Genomic DNA, 27,896 nt, shown 5'->3' on the forward strand with positions numbered 1-27,896 from the left:
AGCAGCCGGCACTGGGAGCTGCTGCAGGGGGATGCGAAATCTTCTGCTCTGTTTCTTTGCTTGCTGCCCGCACCCCTTTCCCTGAACAACCTGCGCTGGAAACAAGGGGCTCTGCAGACAAGCCCTCTAAAAGCAGCCTCATGCAAGTTCTGCCTCCCTCCACCTTTGGAATGGGGGATTGGCTCTAATGACCACTTGCCAAAAGGTGGCAAGARGCTTATTGACAGCCAGAAGCCACAGCAGAAGAAAGAGGGACTCAGGATTTTAATGACTGATGAGATGGAAGCTCCCTGCAGGATTACTTGAAAAAGAATGGGTAATCTCTTAATTCAGACTAATCCCCCATCCAGACTCATCGCAGAGGGAGCGAAGAGTTAATAGCCAGTCGTGAAAGAGGAGTGGGTGGAAGAGAAGACCAGGCAATCTGGGGCAGAGGAGGAAGGGAAAGTATCTGACAGTCCCAGGCTGTGTTGCCACAAGGGCTGTGCCAGGGGAGCAGTTTCCAGTGCTGTCAAAACATGAGGCGAACTCGTCCCCCGCACGCTGGCACAGAGCTGCATCCTGGCCAGGCACGGGCCTGTGCAGACAGCCCTCCCYGCCTGCTGTCACCACCACAGATGTGAGAGTTGCTCTGCACAGTGACAGGGTTTTTCTGCCGATGTTTGCAGTCGTTGCCCCGTGACCACCCCTGAGTTTTTAGCCATCTTTCGTTGCCAGTCAGAACGAGTGCCTGAGGCACAGCTGCAGATCTCAAGTCTTGAGATTTCTCCACGTGCGGCATCCAGATGTCCCCTCGCCCACTGCAAGAATTTCTTTGGGACTCCTGTGTTCTCTCTGAGGCATCTTGCAGGGTAGTTCTGCAAGCAGTGCCCAGATGGGACGTCTTGGGACAAGRTACAGGGCAGGATCTGACAGATCAAGACCCCACCAGGACCTGAGCGGAGGATGCAGAAAAAAGCAAGAGCTGTCTTTGCTTGAGTTGTACAGTGAGGAGGCTGTGTGCTGGCCCCATGCCTGACCTGTTTGGCCATTTTTCCACAGCTCTCTGGTGCCAGTCCCACAACAGCCCTTGTCAGTCSACTACACAGCACTGGAATTAACAGRGTTGCTAGCAATGATGRTTCCTGGTCAYACACAGCATCACAGCAGACACAAAATGAGCTGCCTTCCACCGTGTTTGTGTGAATCGTTTAGCGCACAGGCAAAGCATGGATGGATACGTGTCCGTGAGCAGTGATGGACCTTGCCAGCTATGTGTGTGCTCCAAGATGCATCTCTTCCCTGTGTGTAGCCCATGTACTTGTATGCCCTCAGCTGCAGGGCAGCATGACGCACCATGCCTCATRCAAGGATGTCAGAGGTGATGCTTTGTTCTGTGAATCTCTGGAATTGCAAGGGCCTGTGGAAACCTGCCCAGAGCTGAGAATAAGGAGGAGCACAGCAAAGAGACTGCTGCAGGAGCAGCAGACAGTCACTGGAGGCAGGAGCCTGTAATGAGAATTGCTTTGCAAAATGTTGCCTTGGTAAAGAAGTGTTTCAGCTCATGCCAAGTAGTGTCTTTATGTGTTACTACCTGTACAGAGTACCTAAACCAATGTTTAGCTTTTAATGTCTGATTCTGTGTTAAATGCCAGTTTGGTGATGCTTTTCTCTACTCATTCCCTCGGCCTTACTCTCACTTACACAAATGTCCCCCTCATACGAGTAAGAATCAGGCCCTCTCTGGAGCAATTCAGTCATCAGTATCTTTGGGGAGCGCAGGCCCCCTTTGTGGTCCTGCAGTGACCCTCTGCCCTTGTCACACCAGCTGCAGATTGTGCTATATTAAATCCCACTGCTCTAGCTCCTGCTGTGGCTGCAGACTGGTATTAACGCGGGCAGCTGGCTTCCTAACCACCATAATCAGCTTGAAAGAGYTAGAGAGGTGGAAAAAGTTAGCGCTTGCTCAGACTCATTTGACTACGTTTGAGATTATTAAAATTCAAATGCTAAAGGGGAAGTTGATGCTATGTATCAATTTATGCAATAAAACACCTTCTAAAGCCTGTTGGGAGGAGGCTTATAACCATGTAACACTACTGTTAGACAATTATGATGTGCACTGAGGTAAATCTGCTTAAGGCTTTTTCTAGTGGAAATGGCCCACTCAAATAAATRAAGTCATCTGTCAACTGCTAGTACATGCTAAACAACTGGTAGCCTATCAGTGGAAAAGTAAAATGTCCCCCCACAAACCACATCAATAGTTCTGTAACATGTGGGAGCTATTTACTGTATAAAGATCCATGAGCCAGGATACAGAGGACAGATCTGTGTCTATATTTTTATTATTTATAAGCATTTTATTTACTTATTTGCAAACAAAGCAGTAAACTTGGCAGATTGTAACCATTTTTGTAATAGATTTGTCACAATGTGGTGATTAGGAAAGCTAGAACTGTCATTCAGTTTAAAAAGTCTTTATTGTGTTGGTTCACATTGTTGGGATTGTGACCCTACTTGGGTTTATCAGCTCTGAAATATAAATAGGACCAGAGGGTCACAAGCCCCACTTTCAGTCCAGAAATGCAAGCGGAATTTGGGGATTGTTGCCTCCCAGATGCAACTGCTGCTAGAGTGGAGCCTGAGCAATTGCTAGGACTGTACTAGTGCATAGTATGTGGTGCAAACTAAAGAGATAAATCAGTTTGTGATACGTTGTTTTTGGTTTTTTAACTATTGCATGTTTGGAACTTGAACTACAGTGAGTTGTAAAATTGCTTGTGCTACCTAAATAAATCTGTACTGTKCACTTATACATGGTGAGTCAGTTAGCCCTGGGTAGCTGGACAACAGAGGTTTATGAACGTGCTACAGCCCCAAGCTAACAGAGTAGGCTGAAATAGAAGAGACTTAAGCTTTCAGATCTGAAGAACATCGGTTCACAAAAACTCACAAGAGAACCAAGCTACAAGTGAATTGATGTTCCTGGGCCTCTGCAGCTTTAAATTCTGCCTTTTTTCTTCAGACTCCGCAGGGACTTATGTGGGCTAAGTCATTCTGAAGCACAGTATACCCAGCCGGCAATGCGGTAAAGTCCTCCCTCAATTTTGGCCAGCCAAAGGACAAACTCCTTAAAATGCTTGTTATGCGCAGTAGGTAGCAGAATCTTCAGCTTCTAGACAGACTATATCAGCTGAAGTAGTAGAGCACTTGGAAATTTTACTGTTCACAGTTTATTCCTCTTTCTTTGCTTGCAGACTGGAAAATTTTTTGGTGCAGTGGATGGTTCAGTAATGACCCAACTGCTAAACATGGGCATGTTCAAGCGGTAAGCGGTGATCTCTGCTCTGTACTTCTCTGCTTTCAGTTGGTGTGTGGAGCAGGGTGTATCAGGCCCCAAAAGCAGCACCAATGGGGAGGGCAAGGATGCATGAGCTGGTCCATGTGTCCCTTATTTTACTACAAGAGCTCCTTTGACTGCCTGCCCTCTTCCACTGGCTTGCTCAACTATCAGTCATCATCATGCACCCTGTTTCTCCTCATTGCTTGCCCTTCAGCCTGCTACAAAGCACTGTTGTATAMAGTAACTCCCAAGATTTGTGCTGCCGGAGAGCAGCTACTTCTCTGTCATTTCTAAGGCAAAGTACTATGGGAAACACTTCTTTGCATTTTGCGTGAAAACACTTCAGTTCCCTGTGCCACTTGGAAAGCCTCTCCATGAGTGGTTGGCTGAGAGGCCCCTCCAGACGCAGCATTGCAGCTAGCTGAGAACATTTCTCTCTCTTAAAAATACCTCTGTTATTTTCATTCCACACCCCCAGTAGTTTTCAGAAGAGAATTGAGAATTTCAGTTGAATGAAAACAGAAGCTAGTAAGACTTGAGGTAGATACAGTTATAATTTTTCTGTTCCAGAATCTGTGTTGCTCATCGTCTGAAATTAGGGACATACTTCTTCCTATACTGACCCAGTTGCATTAATCTGGGGCCCGTTTACCTCACTTTTCAAAATTCRGAAGTGACCAAAGAATAGAGACTGATACAAGCAGGCCACCACTTTATTTCTTCCGTACAGATTTTTTTTTTAGAATGTGCTCCAAGTAGGAAAAAAGTAGTGCACACTTTCAGTGTCTCAGAGGTAGTTGCRTTGCTTGCTTTTGACTGCTTGCTTCTTTTGTTTTGATTGTAGGGTGACAATGTATGATTATCAAGCAATGTGTAAAATACCCTACCACCACCACAGTGGAGCCCAGCCTCTGCTCAGTGTATGTATCTCTCTGCACATAACCCTGGGATAGTCTATGGAGGCTTTCTTCTAGGGCATCTCAACATCTTGATGAAGCACATTCCCCAAAAGAGCTTAGTAACTGTTTGCTTTCAAGTGATGGTAATACCCAACCTCATGTAAAGCAAATTTCTGAGGCAGTGACGGCCATAGGCAGTGGTTCCCACTTTGACTTTTTGATGGTATATAGGATCTCATTGATATTTCAAGGGACTGGGGAAAGGACATGAACTAGACTATGTCAGTCCAGAAGCCAGGTTGGAGCTGGTTGCAACAGAGCAGAGTTGTTTTTACAGGGCATTGCTTTATACAGCAGCTCAAAAAGGGAGTTTCCCTGTCAGTGAACAGAGCATCTGGGACAAAGCCATCAACTTTTCAAGGAAGATCAAGTAGGCTTGAGTAACTGAGAAGAAGGTTAAAGCTGGGAGAAGAGCTGATAGCCCAGAGAAAGGCTGAGCTGCCAGAGTCAACAGTTTCACAAGTACTCAAATGCAGTCACTTCTTAGTCTGATACAACCTAGTAATCTAATCCTGTTCTGCCTTCCTAACCTGGCCTCAACCAGACAGAATTAAGTAATTAATCCAACGATAATCCAGTTCAAACTAGTTAAAGCAACCCTCAACAGGGATGTATTTATTATTTTTATGATCATTTTTTGATATCTTAAAATGTACTGTTCTGGAAGTACATTTTATGGCATGACTGTCATTTTTTTTCTACTAAACAGTATTTCCAACAAAATATTACCTTCTAATAATATGGGGTTTTTTAGCAATTGTTATGCTAGATGATAGATAAAATACTGTGATTATAGTGAAAATATTTGCTTGATCATATCCTATAAAATTTTAGTTACATTTGGTTAGAAATGTAAGCTGCCAAAAAAGGGCAAATTGGGAGAAGAATAACAGGGTGAGCTTTAAGCTCTCATCTCTCCTTTTCCTTTCCTAGCAAAATCCTCAGAAAGTAGGAAATCAACAAGTACATTTTTCATATACATTGTTCATAGGAAAAATCAATCCAGTTCCCAAACTTCTATACATTTTACCATTTGCTGACTTGTTTTGGTTGAAATGAGTTAGCAGTAACTGAAGATTATCTTGTGTCCTGTGACTGCTGTATCTGTTTTGGGTCTGAGGATATGGAGGATTAGGGGAGAGACGTGAGAATTAGATATGGTCACCATGAAGAAAAGAACTAGCAGGATTCTGTGTAGATGAATTGTCCCTGGGACAACGCTGAATTTCCAATTTGTAGCTGAAAAGAAAGAAAATGAAAGTAGACATGCCATTTTGAGGAAAAGCTGGATAAAAGCATAGTCAAGCATAATCAATAGCAGATAACAGTAACTTCTGGACAGTACYGTAGCTTGTCCCAGAAACACTGCTTGCCATTGGAATATGAAAGCATCCAAAACTGGTGATGTCCCATTTAGCTGTATTTCTCTCCTGCTCTGAGCTCTCAAGGTCATCCATACTGGAGAGAAATCATCTAGCAATTACATCTTCAAAGTCCTTCATACATTTGTGATAAACTCCCTGACCCTGCCTGGGAGAGGGTGAGAAGATATTATTAGTAGCAAGGCAGTTCTGCTGCCTTTTGATGCATTTTGATCATTTTCCAGTGACACCCAGACTTTGAATTTCCAGCCTGTCTTCAAGAGTTCAGACTCACGGAGGGAATTGGTCTGAAACGTGGGGTCCTGCAAAATGATTATAAACTCTCTGACCAGGTCCTTATGGTATTTTTTTTCTTTCTCTCTCACTCACACACACACTTTTTTTTTTTCCCTCCAGCCAATTTATGCCTTTCTAGCTGCAGTGAAATGGCTGATAAGTGATTTAATCATGTGAGTACAAAAAGAGATGGGTATTTGGGAGGCTCAGACCAATAGAGGTGARAGCTAAAAAATCTACAAGTTTCTTGGGCTCCCAGGCCCCAGAGTAGAGCATTGCTGTCAGCCTTTTTGTGACATTCAGCTCTGTGCTCCTGGAGCCTGTGCCTCACTCCTGGGAGACAGAAAACTATTACTATTCCCTTTCTGCAAATGGAGAGGCAGAGGCCCAGAATGGGTCTGGGATTTACCTGAGGTCACTCAGTACAAAGTGGCAGTCAGAAATAGGACTTGGGTCTCCCGAGGCTTGGTGCAGATCCTTGACTCTAAGTCCTCTTTCCTGTCTCACTTGCCTGCGCCAAGTGAATCATGTGTTCACATCACAGGAGGTGACGACTGAAAGAATGAAGTCAGGAAGCTCAGATCCGAGGGACAGGCAAGGAAGAAAAGAGCAGGGTGAGGGAAAGCCTTGAATTAAGCACTGGCTTCAGGCTTACCTCATACTGCAGGGGTTGGGAGCAAGAGTTCAGGTTCAAATTAGGATCAAAGTGCCTCTGCTGAACTTGCTGGGCCCAGGCTGAAATACTGACCCTGATTATCCCAACCTGAGATATGGAAAAGATCCAGATCCTAGGGCGTGAGTTTATTGCTACAGAATTATTCAGTGTGACTTGTAGCTGATGCTGTGTAGCCAGAGTACTGGCTTCCTGGCATTCATCTATACCTGCTCCTCAGGTGGCTCTCACAGTGACTGTACTCCTCAGCAGCCTCAGGAGCCACTGTAGTCATTCTTTCAGTGGCAAGGCCCACCTACAGTGTGTACTCCTGGAAAAAGCCCATTTAGTTATTCCAGAGTCCATGAGACAGAAAAAAAAGTTCTCTGAATTCCACTGCCAGAAAATTCATAAGGAATATTTTGGGACTGATACTCACTGGGCCACAGGGCCATCTCACTGACACCCGCATCCCTCTAGGCTACTGAAAAAGTGTCCTTTGTTCTTGATCTTTTGACAGCTTCCTTTTGGAGTTTAACATGAGTAGCTTCTGGCAGTCAGACAACTTGGCAGATGGTGAGTATACAGGAACGCAGCCACCCCATAGCACATRAGTGTTACAGCCACCAGTGGCAGAAGCTGCATGGGAAAGCCAGCATCATGTGAAAACACCACCCTCTCCCCACATTGTGTCTCCCTCTGCAGARTCTGGAATTTAGTTTCCATGTGCCAGCACCACTTCTCCCTCCCCTTCCACTCCTGTCTCAGCCTACTGAAGCACTAGAGCTGTCAAGGTGAAGCCTCTCAATGTGCAGCTCAGAGGATGCTGCTTTCCTTTCCCCAGTGCAATTGCAGGGCAGAGGCCTTCTTTCCAAGCGCCCTCCCACAGTGTGCGCTGAGGCAAGAGCTTTTGTCTCTCAGCTGCAGAGCCCTTCAGTTTGAAACTCCCCTCAGTTCTTTCGTCACAGTGGCCTATGGGACAGGACAGAGTACRGCTGGGATCAGCAGGCCCTGCAGAGCTTAGTGGGTGTCACTGGAAGCTAGCCTGTAGAATTCAAACAAAAATGACTTCCTTATATCCTTTTTTGAACCATCCTGTGGGATTCTTTGCTGAGTTGTACTGGCTGGTTCAAATAACCCATCAAGAGTCGTTGCTTTCCCACTGAACTCTCTCTGGAAGATAAAAGACTGTGGCACATGCTTTTGCAAAGTAACTGAGTACTGCAGAAGAAGCAGAGGGGTACGTCTGGGTTAAAATCCAGTGACCTGCCCAGGAGTTACAAGGCTGCCTGCTAAAATGTCACAAGAGCCTCTGTGGTCTCATCCCTGCTTCTACATGCAGGGAATGTAAATGGCCGTAAGGCAATCCTAAGGGAAAGGTGAGGAGTGTGCTGCACAGCAGTGTAGATACTGTTATTACATCCAGACTAGTTGTTCAGCACTAAAGGTACTTTCACTGGAGGCAGTGATACGTTCCCTGCTAGTTGTAGAGCTGAGCTTTCATTTGCACTGAATTTTCCTGATGTAATAGCAAAGCAGTCGTTTTCAGAAAGCAAAACTTCCTCCTAGCTGGAGAATCAGCCCAGTATTTAGGTACCATTTAACTCCCACTTGGATCACCAGATGTGGTAATGGAAGTTGCAGGTATCCCCTGTGCAGCACTGCATACTACTTAACACGTCAGAATAAACCGAGTGGCCCCATGCGGAAATCAGTGAGGAAGAGTCAGGTGAGGTACTTCTGTTAGTGACTGCTCTTACTGGAAGACAGACAGACCTAGAGGCCCGGTGTTCCTGCAAAGAGCTGTTACARATGTTAAACAGCTGAAATTTGTTTTAATCTTTGAGATGTGAGCAAGAAGGGAGGGATTCTGACTGCTGCACTGCTCATCACTATTTCCTTTTCTGCCTTTTTCATCTCTCTCTTGCATCACTTCCATGACCTCTGTGTGTGAATTCATCTCCTCGTTGTGCTGCCATCATGGGAAAATGTCAYGTGGCTCCATCTTCATCGTGTGTGTGTGTGTTATGTGATCTGTCCAGCCAAGGCTGTCTTCCATCACTGTAAGTAGAACTTTTTAGCAACAAAAAAAAAAAATCTAGAAATCCCAGGCTAGGAAAGACATTCCTCCACCTCTTGGACAATGTGGAACTTGCAGAAAGGTTTCACAGTGACACGGTAGTGCCTGGCTGTATTTCCCTGCACTACAAAGAGAATAAGCAAGCAGTGCTGTTACTTGTTTAACTGTGTGATCTGACGGTTGGAAGTCTGTCACTGAGAAGTCAGTAAAAGAAGGGACACACCAGCCTCCTCAGAGATGCAGGCCCAGACAAAACYATCACTTATTACTGTAGCATAGATGGGCCCTTAATGCCTGTAATGTGGCATGTCCTTCACTTTGGTTCCCAACTGCCCCACTCTTTTCAGGCATTTTGCTAAAAATAAAGAATACTYTCAATGGACTGTTTTAAAAAAAACTGTGCCCTCTTGCAGTATAAACGATATGGATCTTGTACACTTCAGATATTAAGAGGCAACTTAAGTCTTCTTTTCCACACCCCATGGCATATCTCCTTCTGATGAATATCAGCCCAGCTCTAGAATAATGCAGTATTGCTTTCAGTCAGTTTAACTAAGTATATACTCTAGCTGATAAATCCGCTCTTACAGGCAAGTTAGAAACCCCTCCAGATACAGTCCAGACTGGTTGTGTTTGTACTTCATTGCTTCCATATCTATTTTGCCTTCACTGATTTGCTCTCTGCCCAGCAAGATGTATGCGTGAGAGAAATAGATGGTTGGAATGTGTCTTCATGTATGAAGAGGATGAGAAATGGAGTGTGGCTGTGGATGAAGAAATGAGTGTCTATGTGCGGGGAAGGGAGTAGCAGGGTGGAAGAATACTGCTGGGGCTRGAAGGAATGGATTGCACATGTTGTTAAGAATGGGCTGTAGATTTTTGCCAGAGATGTTAACAGTTCCTTGACTGCCTGCCAAGGCTGGTGTGTGCAAAAAGTATGGAGAGAGGGAGACATTTTGTGAGAGAGAAATTGAGTGCACATTTATTCAGGGATATAGACAGAAGAATGGTTGGAGGATCTAGTGCGCACCGTTGCCTGAATGTACAGCTCCGGTTCTGCCGCTGTGATCACATTCCCACTTCCCAAGTTYGCTTGCTTTCTGGGAAGGCAAGATTTGCTGTTGGAATATGGGCATAATTGATTCAGATTGCACTTACCATGCAAATGTGCTTTTCAGTGATGGTGACAAGACATATTTTCTTCCACAGATTTTTACTGCTTCTAGAATTCTGTCGGTCAAAAAAATGTTTTTTTGACTGCATGATGATGTCCACAAAGGAWATACAAGATAATTCATTAAATTCTGTGCTTTATAGTGCACAGAATTTAGTACTTAGCATTCATACCTAAATGGCAGGTTTTGTCTTAYTTACACCATTGTAAATCCATTGACTTGGGTTGCAGTTATTCATGATTTATACTGGTGGGAAAGAGTTCACAATCTGGGCTGTATAGTTCATAACAAGGAGCGGCAGCTTGCTTTGCTGCTCAGAAGGATTGGTTGCCAACTGCCTGACAAAGTCTTTCTGGAAGTGCAGATGGTAGCAATGACAGCCTGGAATTAACTCACTCTTTGCTATAAAGTTTGCAATTTGTTATCAGCTCCCCTGACTGTTTACTAATCCCTGACCACCGCACTCTCGGAGCTGCTGATAACGTTTTGATGTGCAGCATGTGCATGCAGAGGCTCAGCCCAAGTGTAATGCTGATGATGTCCATGTTACTGGGCTCCTCTGAACTTCTGAGTACTGCTGCAGCTGCATTGCTTCCAAGGCCAAATAAGTGGCAATAGGCTTAAGCATAATCTCTGTCTTAGGTTGGTCTTGTCTCTGTGCAGAAGTCAGCGATTTTAAAGTGGTTTATTTTCATTTAGCCTGTGCCAAGAAACTGATTTAAGATGGTGTGTGCAGGGGACTAGTGCCAATCTGACACAGTTTAAAAATACAGCTTAGTGCACATGATGAGGTTAACCCAGAGCAAACTGAATTGCAGGCATTTGTAAAAGACTGCAAGCAGAAGTACAACTTCTGTTAGTGACTTAGCCRATACTACCAGTGGCCAAAGTGCCCGTAAAGGGGCTAAACCTGGTGCACTTACCACTGCTTACCTTCAAACGCAGAGCCTGCTCCTGTGAATGCCACCACGGTATAGTTTGGACCAGAGTCACTGATCAAGGGTCACCTCTTTAATGTGGTGCCTAGAGCTGAAGTCAAGGTTTATCCCAGGTATACATGGTGCAATTCGTTTGGTTCCCTTCCCTTCATATGAAGGCTTGGTTCTCCAAGTCKACCAAATTTGGCACAACAGCCCTGATTCAACACTAACTGAGGTTGGGAGACCTCAAAGATCCTTCCATTACATATTTTCAAAGTCAAGGGTCTAAGTCATACCTTTTTCCCCACACACACACCCCCTCCTTTACACCACTGATTTTTATTTAGCTGTTAGTCCACTGGGTTTGACGACATTACACCAGGAAGCTGAAGCTAATGGAGAATCTAATTCAGTGTTGGGGAGGAGGAAAGAACTGAGCAACTGGATTAAAGTTCTGTTATGTCTTTGTAACTCCTGGCATGAGCAATATCCTAAATTCTGGCAGACACTTGCACCATACCTTTATCAGATCACCTTTACTGTCATCACAGCTGTTGTTTTGCATGGGGAATGGCAGAGTCTAGTTCCAAGGGGTGTGCTGCTATGAAAGCCCTGGTCAGCACAGTGCTGTGAACCAAATATAACATAACGGGACATTGAGAGTTCCTTGGCTTAGGGCAAATGTGTGGTCTTGCAACAAGTGTGTCCCTCAAAAGGCTCTATGCCAGGTGCAGACTGTGATAGTCTGGCCTTGTGTTTTGGAGCTAAATAGTTATTTTCCTGGCCTCTAATACAGCAAAATAAGGCTGAAGGAAAAGGTTCCCACTCTGTTTTCCATCCTCCTTCTACCATCAGCAGCATATTGTTCATTCTTCGCAGCTAGTCTGAGCAGGAAAGCATTTGTCGTTTGTACCCTTAGAGCATAATTGGATATATCCTTAGTGTTTTACCAGAAATGTCTAATCCTCCTTTGAAATTTGCCTCAGTAATAGCATCTCCTAGTGCTCATCCCAAATAGCCTTAGGACTGTTGATCTCTGCGACATATCCTAGTAAGAGCGGTTCTCTGTTAGTAAAAATGGGAGAGGCCCTTTTGTGCTTCTGCAGCGTGGGGTTTTTCRGTGCAGTGCCTGTTCACACAGTGGAGCAGCAGATGGTCACAGACACAGCCAGACAGCTTCTGGCTGGCCACAGAGTTGCCCCCAGACCCTGAACAGGTTTCAAACATTAATTTAAAAAGTGAATCGAGTGAATACATAGCAAAGCAGAATGCTGAAATCAAGTCCTATATGCTTTTAGAATTGTGAAAAATGAACACAAATATGATACTGAAAGGTTGTTCCCTGAGACTGGAAGGATTTAAGTAGGAGGCTGTCTTGTGTGTGACATATTTAGAGGGAGTCTGAAGAAAAGCACAAGGTACAACTACCAGAGACTCTGTACTGCAGGGAGGGGTTTAAATATACATCGTATCACCTGGTGAAGGCATTAGAGGGGAGATTTGGCTGCAGTTGCTGGCTCTTAATGGATGTCTTATGTCACTGGCTCTCCATGGGCAGAGAGAAAAATCATCCTTCTTGTCTCTTTCTCTCTCACATAATCCATATTGTTTAGATGGCAAGATCCCTGAGATGGTGACTGCCTCTTACTGTGTCCTTCAGCAGTGTCAGAGGAGAGGAGGCCAGAGGTCTCAGTGAGGACCTTTGGATTTTACAGCAACATAGATTGCCCATCAGTATTGTTGATGGTCTCTTGGTGCTTTCTTCCCATACCGTACCTTTACTGGTTAAAACCTCTGTTGCTTCATTTTTCTATAAATTATCAGTGCTGGTGCTGTTGCAAGGAAAAAGCTGGTTGTCCTCCAGACCAGAAGGACTCTCTTCCCCTACCCATCACACCCAGCAGTGCATGCAGCCATGTGGGTGGAGGGTTGTGCGGGAATCTCTTGTGCTCAGACCCAAAGCTGATTTAGAAACCATTTCTCTTACTTCTTGTTGTTTGAGCTGCAGCCACTTCTCCCCTAGCAACAAAGCCTCACATTTCGATCGGAGACGTTCCCCCGTGGGTGACAGAGGCAGGAGCTGGCTTTACTACCTCTGACAGCAGAAAAATAATTGCCAGACTGGCCTATTATGAACAAGGCAGTTGTTTGAGGAAAGAAAGACTTTGTTGAACCCCTAGAAAGGATGCCCTTAGTTTTCTGGGGAGGCTCTGTAAGGCAAAGAGTCAGTTTGGTTCCCCCTCGTCCTGAAATTAGTTTGGGAGCCCCACAGAGTGCGACCGATGAGCGATGACCCAGCTGCTTGCTGCCTCAGTAATAGATGGTTCCCTCCTGGAGCTGGTTCCTCGCATAGGTGGGGCTCTGCCTCTCTGTAAGAGCTGTCTGGTGCTTCCCTGCAGGTTTGTGGTGAGTCGTATTTGCTGCTGGTGTTTTCTTTTTAATGTGACACATATTTAACCCATCAAATTCCTTGCTATAGAGTCTCTCTGAAATGTCCCAGGATTCAGAAAGGATCAGAGGCTGTTGAGGAACATGGAAGTGTGGGAGGCTGCATTAATTCACAGATCATTTCWGAAAGGCTACCAGGCCTCATCTGCCATTGGGATTAACCTTAACATGTAGCAGACTTACCACTCACCCACAGATGCTGGGGATCCCTGTCAGCGCAGGTCTGCAAGCACAGACACTGAGGACTAGTCCAGCCACAGCTCTGAACCCAGGTTAAAACTAGCGTTCGAACCACAGTCAGGTTAGGCAGGAGGGCATTTATTAACATAACTGGTTTGGGAGACCCCCTCCTCCCTTGAGTAGGGGGATATCGGTGTCAAAACGTCCTTGTAACAGGCTTGTTGGCCCTGCCTGGGGTCTCCCAGCAGTGGCTGCGCACCCTCCTGCGGTGGCTAGTGGGTGGCCCCACTGCTACCTTTCCACAGGGCCAGGGCCAGCCTTACTTCAGGGAGCCAAGTGGGAATTTCGGGAACGTTTCTCACATAGACTGGGTTTCCCACACCACCTAGTGGGAGCAGGGATCATTGCAGTGCTGAGTTTCTACAGCATCTTGCCTCTTTGTCTCTTTTCTCTCTGGTGGGCAGCTGCCTTTGGCCACCATCAGAGACAGGACACAGGGCTGGATGGGCTTCTGCTCCCACCCAGATGGCCAGTCTAATTTCTTACGTGGGCACCTCCATACAAACCTCTCCTTCATGAGCCTCTAACCTTTTTTTTTTATTTTTGTCTTGTCTCCTTTTCCCCATCATAGCTCACAAGCATAAGAAGCACGACACCTTGCAGCCCTGTGACACAGAGTACCCTGTCTTTGTGTACGAGCCAGCCATCAAAGAGACAAATGGGCTGATCGAGTGTGGAGATTGCCAAAAGTAAGAATTACAGTTTCTCTTTCATTCTGGGTTTTCCACTCCTACGCAGCTCACGACACATGCACAGTTGCGGTCACTGAGTGTGCCAACAGAGCTCAAGAGCCACGGTGGACAACACAGGGGTGGGACAACCAAATTAAATGGATTAAAAAAGAAAAACTTAAAATCATCTGTTAACAAGCAGAGCTGCCTGTAGAATAAAGGAGAGCATTTTAAAAAATCGTTCCATTCCACAAATTTCAAAAAGAAGCATTTTTTGTTGTTTTTCATGCTTTTGGCAAAAATTTTCTCTTTAGAAAGTTTTTCCTTTTTGCATTGCTTTCACCTTTCCTTTTGTATTTTTCCTCCTTTCTGTTTTTATACAGAAGAAAAGGGGGATGGAAAGAGAAGTGCTAAACCAAAAGAAATCAAAAAACAGATACACTTTTTTATTTTCCATTTTCATTTTAAGAGAATGAACAGTCAAAAATAACAGAAGAGTCATTGTGAAGAGAGGCCATTTTCAGCAGTTATAAAATGCCTAGCACCATTAGTAATCAYGTGTGGGAAGGTGAAGAAAGGATGAATTTCCCGAGGGCCAGCTTTTCCCAACAAACTCTTACACAAAAATGCGCAGAGGAGTCAAAATGGATCTAACTGGAATCCCTCATAAAAAAAAGCCTAGCCAGTCTGACTTCAGTCTTGGATCGACTACAGGAAAGAATTAAAGGTTAGGAAAATAGCTTGTGCTAGTCAGCATGACTTTATGAAAAACAGGCCTTGCCAAACTTTATTTTAGAAGAGATTGCAGATTTGGTTTAAAAAAAAAAAAGGTATTGCATAGGTGAAATAAGCTCTGGGCAGATCCTAAGGAGTAAAGTGCCCAAAACAGACTTTGTGCATTACACATTAAGCTGGTGCCTCAGGAACCACCACCACCAAACCAGCCTCAGGCCAGCCTCGCCTTGCTGCCACCCCACACCGTTGCCTTCTCGCAGCTGGAGTCTGGCATTGCTTGCAGTGCCGTCACCCACTCTCAACAGCAACAACAAAAAAAAGCTGACAGCTGTTTCCACCCCAAGATTTTTGTACTTTGGTGGTTACAGCAATCTCCTGAGTGATGGGAACAGGGTTTTGAATTATCTCAGGGTGACAAGGCCGAAAACCCATGTTCCYTACTTCCTGCCCCACTTGATTCACTGTATAAAACAGGAGGGAGGCAGCACCGTCACTGAGCTGCTTCTTCAGCAGCCACTGAGTCCTGCTCAGCTCTTTCATAGTTGAAGTGTGGGGCTAGATTGCAAGTTCTGGATACTGCGTTCATCTCTTTTGTCTCCTTCATGCAGATGCTCAAGAGAGGGGAGAGCTCAGACACAGGCTCTGTGTAGCCTCTTCCTCAGACCTGTTTGGGCATATAGGCTCTCTGGAGTATATTAGCAACCCCAGGCTGCTCCCAGTGGTGTGGGAACCTTTGTGTTTCATTCTGGGCATTGACTTCCACTGCAGAGGGTGAAAAGTTGGCTCTCAGTTCTGCGTAGGGGGTGCCTTCATCCTGACCACAGAGTTTGTGCATGGGTTAAAACCTGCCTGTCAAAGCTCCCAAAGTAATCATCAGTCAGGAATACTCAAGAAGCGGTCACATGCTGCAGTGTGTGACATTCAGCACTTCTGTCAAAGCTCTAAAATTGTATATAAAAAAACATTAGAGACCAGAGGCTAAGTGGTGAATAACCAGGGAAACAGGCCTGTCCTACAGAGCAATCAGGATGGTTGGCACAGTGAGGCACATCCTCACAAACCTGTATTTCTACTGCCTGGTCCAGAAATCCTCCTCCTTGGCTGACAGAGGGTTAGCAGGAGTGGTGGCACACAAAGACATGTACAAAATGCAGCTAAGCATGGTGCACCCTCCCCCTGCCCCACACACACACACAGACAAAAATGTACCTGCAGCTGAAGCACATGCCTACCCTCGCCCTTGTGTGCTCACACAAGCCTTCTTGCCTGTGCAAGCCCTCCAACTCCTGCACAACCTGGTAGTAGCACTTCTCCATCCTTCTGTCACATGATGCAACCCCCTCATGTGCACATGCATGGGCAAGCAGCTGCACCTAGACACGTTCTCATCTGCACGTGCCATTAGTCATCACTGGACACCTTTGTATTCTGCTTGTTATACAGGGAGGGGAAGGAGCAGACAAATTTGTGACTGTAAGTTGAGGCATCACATTTTTTTTCATGGCAGTAGGCAAACAAAGCACCCTGTGGTCAGTCCTGGGTCATAAATACAATGAATGACGTTCCTGGCATCTTCCATTTCTCACTCAAATAACATGAAACTTAGCAAAATTCTGCCCTTTGCGGGACCACATACTAGCTGCACTCCTCACTGTGCAAACACATATATAAATGTACATTGAATTGGCATTGGCAGACCACCATCTACAAGTAGGCCTTCTCAGATGTGATCCTCATTTCTGTCTGCAACTGGTTCATGCTGCCTCATTTCAGCATGCATGTATGTGTTCTGGGAGGAGTAGAGTTTTTTGGAATTTGTTTGTTGGTTGGGTTTGGGGTTTGATTCTGGCTTTTGTGCCTAGCATGAAGTGGTAAATCTGATTTAGTTAGGAGTTTCCTGCAGACAGAAAGGTGTGTTAAAACCATCTCCCCTAGCACACATTCCCCAGCTGCTCACTATTTCTCTCCTGCTTCCTGCTGGCATCCCTTTCTGATTTCCCGTTTTCTTTGCATTCCTTTGCTCTGGTAAGCAGAGCTCTGTGATGCCAGGGCTGCTGCTGTGGCTCTGTGGTGGGAGTAATGTGATTTCTCTCTCATGCTCCTTTCTCCACAGGATGTTTGTGGCACAGCAGATTGCCAGCAGTAACCTGCTGSTCCTTGTCACAGATGCCACCTGCGACTGCAGCATCTTCCCACCCGTCTTGCTGAATCCAAAAGAAGTCAAATATATCCTTTTAGGTGCAGCAGCCTACAAGGCTCCACAGGCCCTTTTGTCTCGGTGTTTGCTAGGGTGCTAACCTGCTCCTGAGGCAATCACTGGGGGGGGGGAAGGAAAGGAGGTGGAGGGCTGGGCCCAGCTTGCAGGACAGCTGGAGAGACAAGCACAGAGCTGGGCAGGTCTGAGGTGCGATGGAGAGGAAGGAGAAAACAGCTCTGCCCTTTAAAATGGGAAATGGGGGCATGCTAACACGAGGACTTGCCACAGCCACTGAGGCATTCTCTGCTGGAGCGAAAAGTGTGAAGGCCACATCTCCTCTCCCCGAGGCCAGATGAGGAATGTCTCCTCTTCCTTGCTACAAACTGTAGAGCTCATGGGCAGGAGCAGGGGGCAGGGAAATGAGGCTGCGCCTTGGCAGCATTCTCGGATGGGCTGTACAAGCGCAAAGGCTGCTGCAAGCTGCGAGGAAGGGTCTGTGCCGAGGTGGGTGCAGCTGGGCTGGCCCCCCGGCAGTGCGCCGTCGTGCATTTCTAACGCCGTTCTCCTCGGTGAGGGCAGTGACGTGGTGAAGCCCACCACCATGAAGCTGAGCCCTCTCCTTGCATTTTGCCATTTTCAGGTGCCCATCTTTTCTTGCCTTCTCCTAGTGTTTCAAAATGGCCTCAACCTGCCTATCTGCAACTTCACAGCTGTGAGATGAGCTGCCCTTCCCTTCTGCCTCCCCCATCTGTCCTCAAGGCTGGGTGATTACACCTAGACTACTTGCATCAGGACCCCCTTGGTCTATGCCACACTCGTATCCCTTTTTGTCTGCCTGCCTCTGCTAATGTCCTTAACAGCCTCTCACATAATGCATCAGTGAAGTGTGACCGAATGCGCTCGCAGAAGCTGAGGAGGCGACCAGACACCTGCCACGCATTTCACCCCGAGGTACTCCCATGGGGCAGGAAGCAGGGAGGGAGAGCACACACCTGGGTTCCCCTGCGGCCCTACACWCTGCGTACATGACTGTGAACATGACTGCATGTCCCACCGCACACATGCATTATGCATATCTTCTCTCCATCCTGCTGGCTGGACAGAGAAACAGCTGCTTGACTTCCCAGAGGGTTTTCTAGCAAGAAAACATTCACACTAGTGACATCTGTGAAGAGCTTGGGTTCAGATGATAGCGGGTTGTTGGGTTTCTTTGGGATTTCTTTGAGGAAAATTGCTTGCTTGAAGAGTATCTGCTGCTGCAACACTCCTCACAGCCAGGAGCTGGCGCAGGAACAGACAGCTCTGCTACCGCTGGTGTGAGCATGGTCTGGGCACCTTTTTACAGCAYGAGAGACGCAGCCCCGCTGCCTCACCTCCCTGCCCCTCGCAGCAGGGAGCCCGGCTGCCTGTTCTGCAATGCCAAAGGCAGGCACAGGACCTGCTTCTTGGGCAAAGGAGTCTGGAAGGAGCTGCAGAAGGTCCTTGCAGGTGCAMGCAGGAGCCCAGGGAGCCCCCCATGGCAGCATAGCTGTTGCAGAAGCAGATCCTGCTGCACCCTCAGACAGCTAGATTGCAGGGTGTGGGGCAGAGCACAGYGAGCACTGGAGAGGTGTGTGGTTCTCTAGCTTGCAGGGAGCAGCCTAGGGCTGTGGGCAWCAAAACAGTCCCCATCCTTTGCCCTCAGCGAGCCTTTCTGAAAGTGAGAAGAGGGCTCCCTTTCCACTGGCTGGTGCCACCCTGGCRGTGAAGCAAACTGATGCCTTATCTCCTTCCTAGGAAAACGCCCAAGATTGTGGTGGCGCTGCTGAGATCTCAGTCTCACCAACGTTGTTCCTACTGCCCCTGGCGCTGCTCCTACGGTAACACTGTCTGCAACGCCTTACACAGCAGAGACGTGGGGAAGGATGGGGCGACCTTCCCCATTCAGCAGCCAACCAGCCACAAGGCCAGAGCTGTGGGAGGAGAGGACATCATGGCACGAGCATTTTTGTGACTCCCTCTGTGACTCCTTGAGGAGATGAGGCACTAGAGATGCAGCACAGCATGTCCTGCGTCCTTCCCAACAAGCCCTGTTGTCCAGCTTGGTGCCAACATTGGAAACAGTTTCCTCCACGACAGCCCGCAGCTCAAGGCCCACCTTGGCAGTGTGGAGACCAGTGAGGTCAGCTCTGTGCACTGTGTACCCGAGCTGCTCCCAGCCCATCAGCTCATGGCAGGAGAGGTGGAGGTCAAGGCATGGCTGATTTGTAGGTTTGACCTCCACACACTTTGCATTTTGCTGCTGCTCCTGCTAGCAACGAGAGAGCCCACGCAGATGCCCTTGGGGATTTTACTATGGCCCTGCCTCTCTCAGAGCCACAGTGGAGTAATTTACCCCATGGAGGCAGAGGGCTCTGCTGTGCCAGCCTTGCCTTAGGAGGGCGGGATGGATAGGAAAATTGTCTACCTGTTGCTCCAGAAGAGCCAGAATTTTGAGCACCTTGGACTGGGGCAGCTATACCAGACCAGGGCCCACACTGGATCTCAGCAGGGAGGCAAAGCCTTGGGGTCTTGGTGGTGTTCAGTGGTCAGACACCAGGGACAGGACATGGTATCTAACCTGAATAGCACTAACATGACATGCACCTGGACCACGGGAAGTAGCATGGCTTGACTAGTTAGCTGCGACTACGTGAGCTCTACCAAGGCGGATCTAGCATAGACCTTCCCTAATGCTGCTAGGACAGCATCCAGGTTCTTACCTGTATTTGGGCTCCCACGTAGGAAGGAGTTATGCATGACCTACCAAAAGAAGGGGTAGGTTCTCTGCTGCCTGCTAGTTTCACTGCATAAGCAGCTAAGAAACGGGCAGTTTTTCCCTCAGAGCTGCACTAGCTGGCTCACTGAAGCTGCCACTGGTTGTCCTGGGGCAAGCAGTCATTGCCCTGAGCCCAGCTGTTCCCAGCTGTTAGGCACAGGCTGGTTCTCACCAGCTTTATGAAAATGGGTGGGGAGCACTCATTTTTATTTTTTTGTATGAACTGTTCCATATCATCTCTTTAAAAACAAATATATGGCATATTTTAATAGATACTTAAGCTGCATCATGTCATGTTTGGTGCTAATCACAGCCCTACATTACATCCCAGACACCCCTCTCCCTGCCAGAGCCCACAGGGACATCGCACTGGTGGAGGAATGGAAATGGAGCTGCACTGTTTGGCCATCAGGGATATGCCAACACCTCACAAGGATGCCAAGAAATGTTCCTGGTCACTGCCCCGTTACTTTTCCTGGAGCTCTGGGAAGATGAGTCTCCTGCCTTATAGGGCACTCTCTGAAGCCAGTTAGCTGCACCACGCTTAGCTCATGGCCTTCTGATCACCTTTGAGGCAGGCGGGGGTCCCCRTGCCTGCAGGATACTTGCCAGGGCAAAGATACCATGGCTGATAGCTACAGACAGCAGCAGGGTCTCATCTTGTGTTCTGCACCTTCCCTTTCTCTAGCCACCCACAGCACCCGCAGGTACACAGCAGCAGCTCCAAGGGGCCAGGCTGGAAGACAAGCAATGCACCCTTTGAGGTGGGCAGCCTCAGGAGCCCCTCCACCCCTCTGTGCCCCACACAAGAGCTGTCTGGCTCATCACACTGAACCAGCAGCTCCAGCAGTGGATGTCTTGACACTACCCTTCACCCTTTGCATAGTGTTCTCGTCACTCCTCAACAAGCACCTTCTGCCACAGCAGCAGCAGCCACCTCTCAAACCTGCTGCTCCCACAGCTCAGCAGCGGCAGTGGTTAAATGCACGCACAGCTCGTACCAAGGGTAGTTTTAACAGGCCTTCCCTGAAGCTTTAGTCTCACACCAGGATTATCTCCTTTCCCACATGACCAAGAGCCAACAAATCCACCCTGGTGCGCACCAGGACCACTACAGATGCTTCCCCTTCTACCACCACAGAAGCCCTAAGCCTAACGGGGACCTTCTGTGACATTTGAGCTCTTTCTGTGGCTCTTTTTGCCTTGTTGGAGGTGATGTTACAGCAAAGAGGAACAACTGCAGTGCTGGAAGTAAATCATCCCCTAGAAGTGGAGATGTTTTCCATGCTTCAGATCCAGTGACCTTATTAGAGTCAGAAGCAGCCAAGAAAGATTAAGACTATGCTGAGGAAAAAGGGTCTTCTGTCAAGACCGAGGAGCTCTGGGACCTGCTCCCAAACTGAGGAGCAACTGGCTCAGGGCATCCCCCACCGGCTGACGCAGCTCCAAGAGCATCACGCTCCTGCCTTTCGCATGAGCCCTCTTGGGGCACACAGCTCTCAAGGGTGACCTCACCTGTCAGAAAGGATTAAAGTCCCAGCTCCACTCAGCTTTAAAAAAAGATATATAAATACGCATTGCCCTGCCACGTAACAATGTTTGACTTCAGGTGTATTAATSCACAAGAAACAAGGTCCTGTAAGCAGACCTGCACTAAAAGAATAAGACGAATTATACCCAGTTTAATTATTTCACCCAGTTTGTGTATAGGTTTCAACTGAAGGGAATGGGAGGGAAAGGAGGGGGGATGGAAACTGAATCATTTCTTCAACCAAAAAATAAGGGGGTAGGTCTGCTGGTAGGTCCTGGTGTAAAAATAAAGCACACCCTGGGAATTTGTCTTAACAGCGACTTTCACCAGCTTGCTTGATGCAACAGCAATCTGCTACATCGAGAAGCAGGAGGACAAACATTTGCACCTCAGTGGATCTGGCAGCGAGACATAACTGGCTAAAACAAAACCAGCCGTGCTTGGAGGTGCCGGAGCTGCTGCGTCGGGGCTTGCTGGGCCACCAGCGCGCAGCCTGAGGCAGCGCCGAGCCCTGCGCCCACCCTGCCAGCTCGCGCTGCCTGCTGTGGTGCTCGCCGGCTGCCCCCCGAGTGCCCCTGGCACCGCTCCCTGCCGAAGAGCATCCCTKCCCTCCACGTGCGGGGCTTCAGCTAGGCAGAAAGGGGTGAAACCAGGTGRCAGCTAACAGGGGATGCTCTTCGGAGAGCTGTTTCAGACGTGCTGCCTCGATCAGGACATCACGGGCAGCCGCCTGCTGCCCGCCACAGCCCTGTGCCAGGCGATGGACACAGCCTCAGAGCAGGCAGTGCCGCGGGGGCAGCGCCGGGCTCCCCGCTGCCCATGGAGGGAGCACGAGCTAAAGAGCTGCCGCTGGTGCCGCGATGGCCCAGCTCGCTGCGGGGAACCACGGCAGACGGGCTTGGTCGGGGCGGCTCCGGAGCGGTCTGCACCGCTCAGGGCCCTGCCAGGCTTCCCYGGGGGAGGCAGCGTGGGCGCGCACCGCGGCACACCGAGGTTTCTGACAAAGCTCTTGCTGTACGTGCGGTTTGTCAAAGCCATTCATTTTAGGAGGCAGACACAGCTCTCTTTCCCACCATGCTGCTGACCCAAGGTGGGATGAACTGCATGTGGGTACATTCGTAGCCTTCAAAGTTAAAAGCTTGCTTTTTTGCCAGCAAAGCAGACTCCAAACACACCTACCCGTTCCTCATCTCTGACATAGGGTTAAGCAAATTCCACCGTATGCTCTGCTTGCCCAGCAGACGTATCAGCTCACAGCCCTGGAGCAAAAGACAAATCCCCAGGAAGACCAGCTGCTCCAGTTCCCAACTTCTCCAGCCCTGCATGCTGGGCAGAGCAGACAAAAATAGCTCAGCAAAGCAGAGAGCTGAGGACAGAGAAGTCAACCAGCAGCTGAGCAGCTGTGGAAGAAGCCATCTCTCATTTCCAGCCAAGCAGCATCACACTGCCACCCCAGTACGCCACTATAAACCACAGCCGTGACTTCTGCAGGAWCCTGTCCACCCCTGTAAGCGCACAAATTGTAGGCAGTGGTTTTTATTATAGAAGGGCAAGACCTGAAGGGTGGTGGGTCACCAAGCACTGCTCAGCAGTGAACAGTGCCAGTCAGAGCCACCTGACCCCATCTGGCTGCTGCACAAATCAGGGCTCCATCAGCCCTTAAAGCTGCAGCCAATTCCTTCCCAGGAGGGAGGACAGAGACTCAAGAAGGGACTCTGAAATAATAAGGTTAAATTCCTCAGAACTAGAGGTTTCAGGGACACGTTACAGGCTGCAGACATCCTACTGCCCCGTATGCTCTGGCAGGCACTGACAGCRTCCCAGCTGCAGGCAGGGACACACACCTCGCACGGCTTTACATGCACGTACCCTAGCTTGACTCACGCTACCAAACCTGTGACAGAGAACAAACCAATGACCTAGACCCTCAAGTATGACCAGACACGGATGACCTCATGCTATAAAGAAGTAGGAAAATCAATCCTAGATTTACCTAACCACATCAGCTGTTTGCAGTTCGGACAGGGCACAGAAACAGCAGCTTCTTAGCAGTCTGTCCCGAGTTGTCTTTTCCTAAGCAAGAGCCTGACAGATCCCAGACTGGGGACAGCAGCGAGCACTGTGAGGAGCCACAGGCTACAAGCAGGGTAGGTGGGGTGACCTCCTTGCGGACRAAGGACTGATACCACAGCCTTGCTTGGTTCTATGCACACCTCAGACCTGAGCTTCTCAGTGTTTTCCGGGACGCTCTTCCCGCTGACAACAGCAAAGCCCTTTGGTACTCTGCTCAGAAGCCCTGCAGGCTCACGTGACTCTGCATGGGGGAGTGCTGAAGGCAGCCAAACGCACCACTTTTGCACAAACCGATTTTTGAAAGCAGCTGGGGACGGAGCATCAAACTCTTGTGCGCTGAGCGACTCCGTTTCCAGCTGGCTGGACCCTCGCAGCTCTTCTGCCCTGGATCACTCAGCTGCCAGCACTCAGGTGCTCTCTCGCAGGGCAGCCTCGCCTCTGGGCCTCTCCCCTGCCCTGCCCCTGGCACGGGTCCCCTTGCGCCACCTCTGCCTGCACTTGAAAGRAAGCCCTGCACCTTCCATCCTTTCATCACAGCTAATGCCACTGTCATTAACTCYGATTATGTCAGCCCCAGCAACCCAGCCGTGAGCAGCTCTTCATTAGTGCATGATGCAAACTGTAATAGCCCCAGTTACAAGCTGCCAAGCACCTTTCTTTATTAAACATCTCATGGGCTGCTGAGAACCAATTTTCACCGATTCTGGCTTTATTTATTGCTGCTCGTGGGCTGTGAGGAGCTGTGGAGCCTCAGCCCCCAGCCTTCCACCTTCAGCAAGGCAGTGGTAGGTGAAGGCTGCGCACTGAGCCCCACTGAGTCCCTCGGTTGGATCCATCACTGTGGTCCTTCCTGCTGGTGTCAAGATGAGTAGCACCTCTGCCGCACAACAGTGAGCACAGGTACTTCTTTGGCCCTTCTCAAGCTGTTTTCCAGGAAAAGCAGGATGGAAAACAGGTACATGAACCACTCCTGGCTTCCTGCACACACAGGGAGCAAACGGGGCGAGTGGCTGCAGTGGTGAGGGCAGAAAGCTGTGTCCTTCCAGGAGGCCCTGCCTTCCCTCAGCTCTCACATCAGGAACTCGCTTCATGCAGGTCACACAGGGAAGGAGCCAAGGAGCTGCTGGGGAAGCCCTCATGCCAGGCAGAGGGAGTACACCTAAGCTGTACACATTAGATACTAGCCAAAACTCAATTTGCACTTGCACTTCTGAATTTCAGGCACCAATTGCTTTCTTCTCCAAAGCAGCCTCAACACTTAACAGCAGGCTGTGCTGGAAGCGCTGTATGAAGCCTGCTGTCGTGTTCCTCTCCTCTCCATACTACCCATCTTGGAAAGATGCATCACAGCAGGAAAATGACTCATCTGCAATAACAACATTAACAGGCTGCTTTGGCGTCACTCCTGTGGCCAGGGCTGAAACATCACATAAACGCAGTCACTTTAAAAAACGAGCACGCTGGATGCCAGCAAACGCAGCAAATTCAGGGCCAGTCGCAGCTCTGGGAGTGTGGGGCAGGTGGAAGGAAGGATGGAGCTGGGGGAGAGCCAGGGGGAAGCCCCAGGCTGGCGCTGCTGCTGGGAAGAGCAGGCAGGATGGTGGTGGCAACTGCTGCTCCTGGGAGGGGCAGCATCTCCCTTTTCCTTCCCAGCAATAGCTGCCACCCCGCAAGCCCTGGCTGCTCCTTCTCCTAGTCCTCGAACTAGCTCTGCGGTTTGGCATTCGGTGGTGAGAGCATCCAGAGCCGTGCTGCAGCGAGCAGCCAACCCCTTTGATCACTCAACCATGGCCGAGTGTGGGAGCAGGGAGGCTCAGCTGCGCAATTTCTTTCGGTTTGTGGGAGCTCAGCTCCAGCCAATTCTAAGCCAATCTTCAAGCAATATAGCAAAGGTTCAGCACAGTTAGAGACAAAAAAACAAAATATATATTATGTATCTATTGGATCTGCTTTGGGCGTAATTTGCCTCTGTTAGGGAAATGCATCATCGTTCTGGGAACCCAGCCAGCCATATGATTCTCTCATCTTGTTTACAGCTAGACCAGCTCAGTTTTAAGCCAGCTGTAAAAAAAAAAAAAAAAAAAAAAAAAAAACTCTTTGTCTGGTTGTTCTATACCRGAAATGAAGCTGCTAAAAATGCCATCAGTGTGAATCTCCGATGCAAACACCTCAGAGCTCAAAAACAGTAACATCACTGCCATTGAAACATAAACACTATTGGAGGAGAGAACGACAAAAGAGAAGCCCTCCCGAGTCCCAGAAATGCTAGAATTAAGCAGTCAGTCCTGTTGTGCACAAGCAGCCTTGTCAGGCTAACTGCTCACTCACATGCTGCCCTCCCTCCCTCCCCAAAAGGCCTGRCTTGCTGTGAGAGAACAAGATGGTCCATGCTGAGGGACCAGTTACCCCACGGTCCTTTTGTAACTGTTGACCTGGATGCTGTTCAGATGATGCTGGGCAGAAGATTTCCTCGTGGACTCCTCCTGCGTTGCTTGTTGTTAAAGTACTCGAAGATGATCACATGCAAAGAGCTCAACACTGCCACGAAGGCGAGGCTGGTGTTCTCTTTTCCTGAATAGCCATGTGGGCCTGAGAATTAACAAGTGTCTTCTGCAAGRAGCTGGTTTTTCCAGGAAACTTTATTCAAAAGCACATCAGTTAGCACTCAGCACTTGTGGAAATCAGCTTTGAGAACTTAAACTTGGGCACTCAAGACAACCACAGAGGCAGTGACCAGCAGGAGAGATTGGTTCAAACAAATTGCTTGACATCACACACAAACTTTGGTGGAGGCAGAACTCAGTTTTGCAGGGAAGCTGCTATTAGCTTCAACAAAAACAAATTCAATTTCCTCCTTCCAATCACATGCTTCATTTACTTCCAGCTCCTATAATWAAAGTTAGGTAATGGCCTTAGACATTCACCTTTATTGCAGCGGTCCGGTCTGTTATCAGGACAAGTTCACCCTTTGTAATGAATTAAGCAAAGGGTTTGGGGGAGAGAAAATCGCATTGCCACAACTACATGCAGAAGGGTTAGGAGACACAGGTTAAAGTTGCCCTGGCAACGCTGAAGTATCATTCTTATTTCTGAAAAAATCAAACCTAGTTTATATTCAACTGGGGCAGCTTTTTTTTTTTTTTTTTTTTTAACTTCAGGTGTGATCTGAGAGCAAAATTCTCACTGCTCCTTGAATGTCTTGCATTTAAAAAAAAGTCATTTGCTTAAGCTGGATCTCTTATAAGTCACTGCAGAACACGCATCCAGAGTCAAGTAACTGATAAACAGTACAGCTGTAGATGGCCACACTCAGCGTGAACTACCACAAGAAAAGGATTAGACGTATCTTGCCACAGGGGTTCACAGACATCTGCTGACAGCTGAGGAAYGGGATGGAAGAATTCAAGGCTCCACTCCGGGCACAGGGCTGGCCAATCTCACACCCTCCCCAGCCAAAAACAATTCCTTCCCATCCCTGTCAGCCTCCAGCTCCGCATACAGGAACGAGACAATTCCTTACGTGAGCAGGCAGCAAGCTAGGAGCAGTCTTTCCTTTTTACACCAGTCATTTGAGACTAGCCTTCCTGAAAAGGCTATTCCTAAACTCAACTGATCTACAAGCTGTTGCCAGCCAAGGTCTCCAGGGCCTGTCCTTTCCTTTCCAACTCCTTCTTTTGGCYCTTGGTCCCTCCTGCTCACTTTCCTCCTCACAGCCTCACACTCTCAGCAAGTGCTTCACCTCTGGCTTTCCACTACTGTCACCATGTCACAGCCTGTTTCTGCTCCTTCCACCACACTCCATCCAGCTCAACTCCTTGGCCCAGTTCGTTCCTTTCCCTGGCCTGCTCACTACCCCTTTAGCATTCAAAGGGTTCATTTCCCCAAACTGGCTGTGCACCAGCCACTGGCTGTGGGTAGATGCAAGACACTCTTACTGCCCTTAACCCCGCTGGCACCCAATCTGAAGCAGTACACATGGTCTGTTCCAGAACTGGAAAACTGAGCCACTAAAAATCAGTATATCTGAAAAAYGCAACAATAGCTACCTTTCCAAATTACAGCTAGCCCACGTTCAGATGGAGTCTCAGCTGAAAATGAGAGATCCCCCAATAAACTAACCCAAAGACTTTCCTTCAGCTTTAGGTCCTCGTTCTAAAGCATGGATTCAACTAAGCTTTCCAAAATGAAGTAAGAAATTTAAAAGCAACAATAACTCCATTTTGTCCTTAAGTTGCTTTTTAAATATAACATGGGTCAAAAACAAGCACACACAGGACATGACAAATGTTGWCGCAAGCTATTCCTCTGGCAGGTGAACKCTTACAATRGGCAGCCTCATGAAATGGTGGCACRGGCCACTCCTAAAGGTATCTCCTTTCTCCACACTACAGGCTACAGCTCCAGTGGGCATCAAGTGAAAGTCTAGACTTTGAGA

General features: G+C 48.2%; 1 protein-coding gene and 1 pseudogene across 1 annotated transcript in view; one reads left to right on the plus strand and one right to left on the minus strand.

Annotated features, from left to right (window-relative positions):
* CACNA2D4 (calcium voltage-gated channel auxiliary subunit alpha2delta 4) overlaps positions 1 to 14,150 on the plus strand; it is a 115,582-nt gene extending 101,432 nt beyond the window's left edge. Inside the window, exons 29-33 of the mRNA XM_085324011.1 lie at positions 3,240 to 3,310; positions 4,170 to 4,245; positions 6,063 to 6,115; positions 7,115 to 7,170; positions 14,029 to 14,150. Of these exons, the coding sequence (XP_085180137.1) occupies positions 3,240 to 3,310; positions 4,170 to 4,245; positions 6,063 to 6,115; positions 7,115 to 7,170; positions 14,029 to 14,150 (378 nt within the window). The remainder of the gene's footprint in view (positions 1 to 3,239; positions 3,311 to 4,169; positions 4,246 to 6,062; positions 6,116 to 7,114; positions 7,171 to 14,028) is intronic.
* On the minus strand, positions 9,192 to 10,394 carry LOC146584810 (uncharacterized; annotated as a pseudogene).
* Positions 14,151 to 27,896: the final 13,746 nt, after the last annotated feature.

The sequence above is a fragment of the Rhea americana genome, unplaced genomic scaffold (genome assembly GCF_003343005.1).
Source record: "Rhea americana isolate MKP2758 unplaced genomic scaffold, rheAme1 scaffold_9, whole genome shotgun sequence".
NCBI lineage: Eukaryota > Metazoa > Chordata > Aves > Rheiformes > Rheidae > Rhea > Rhea americana.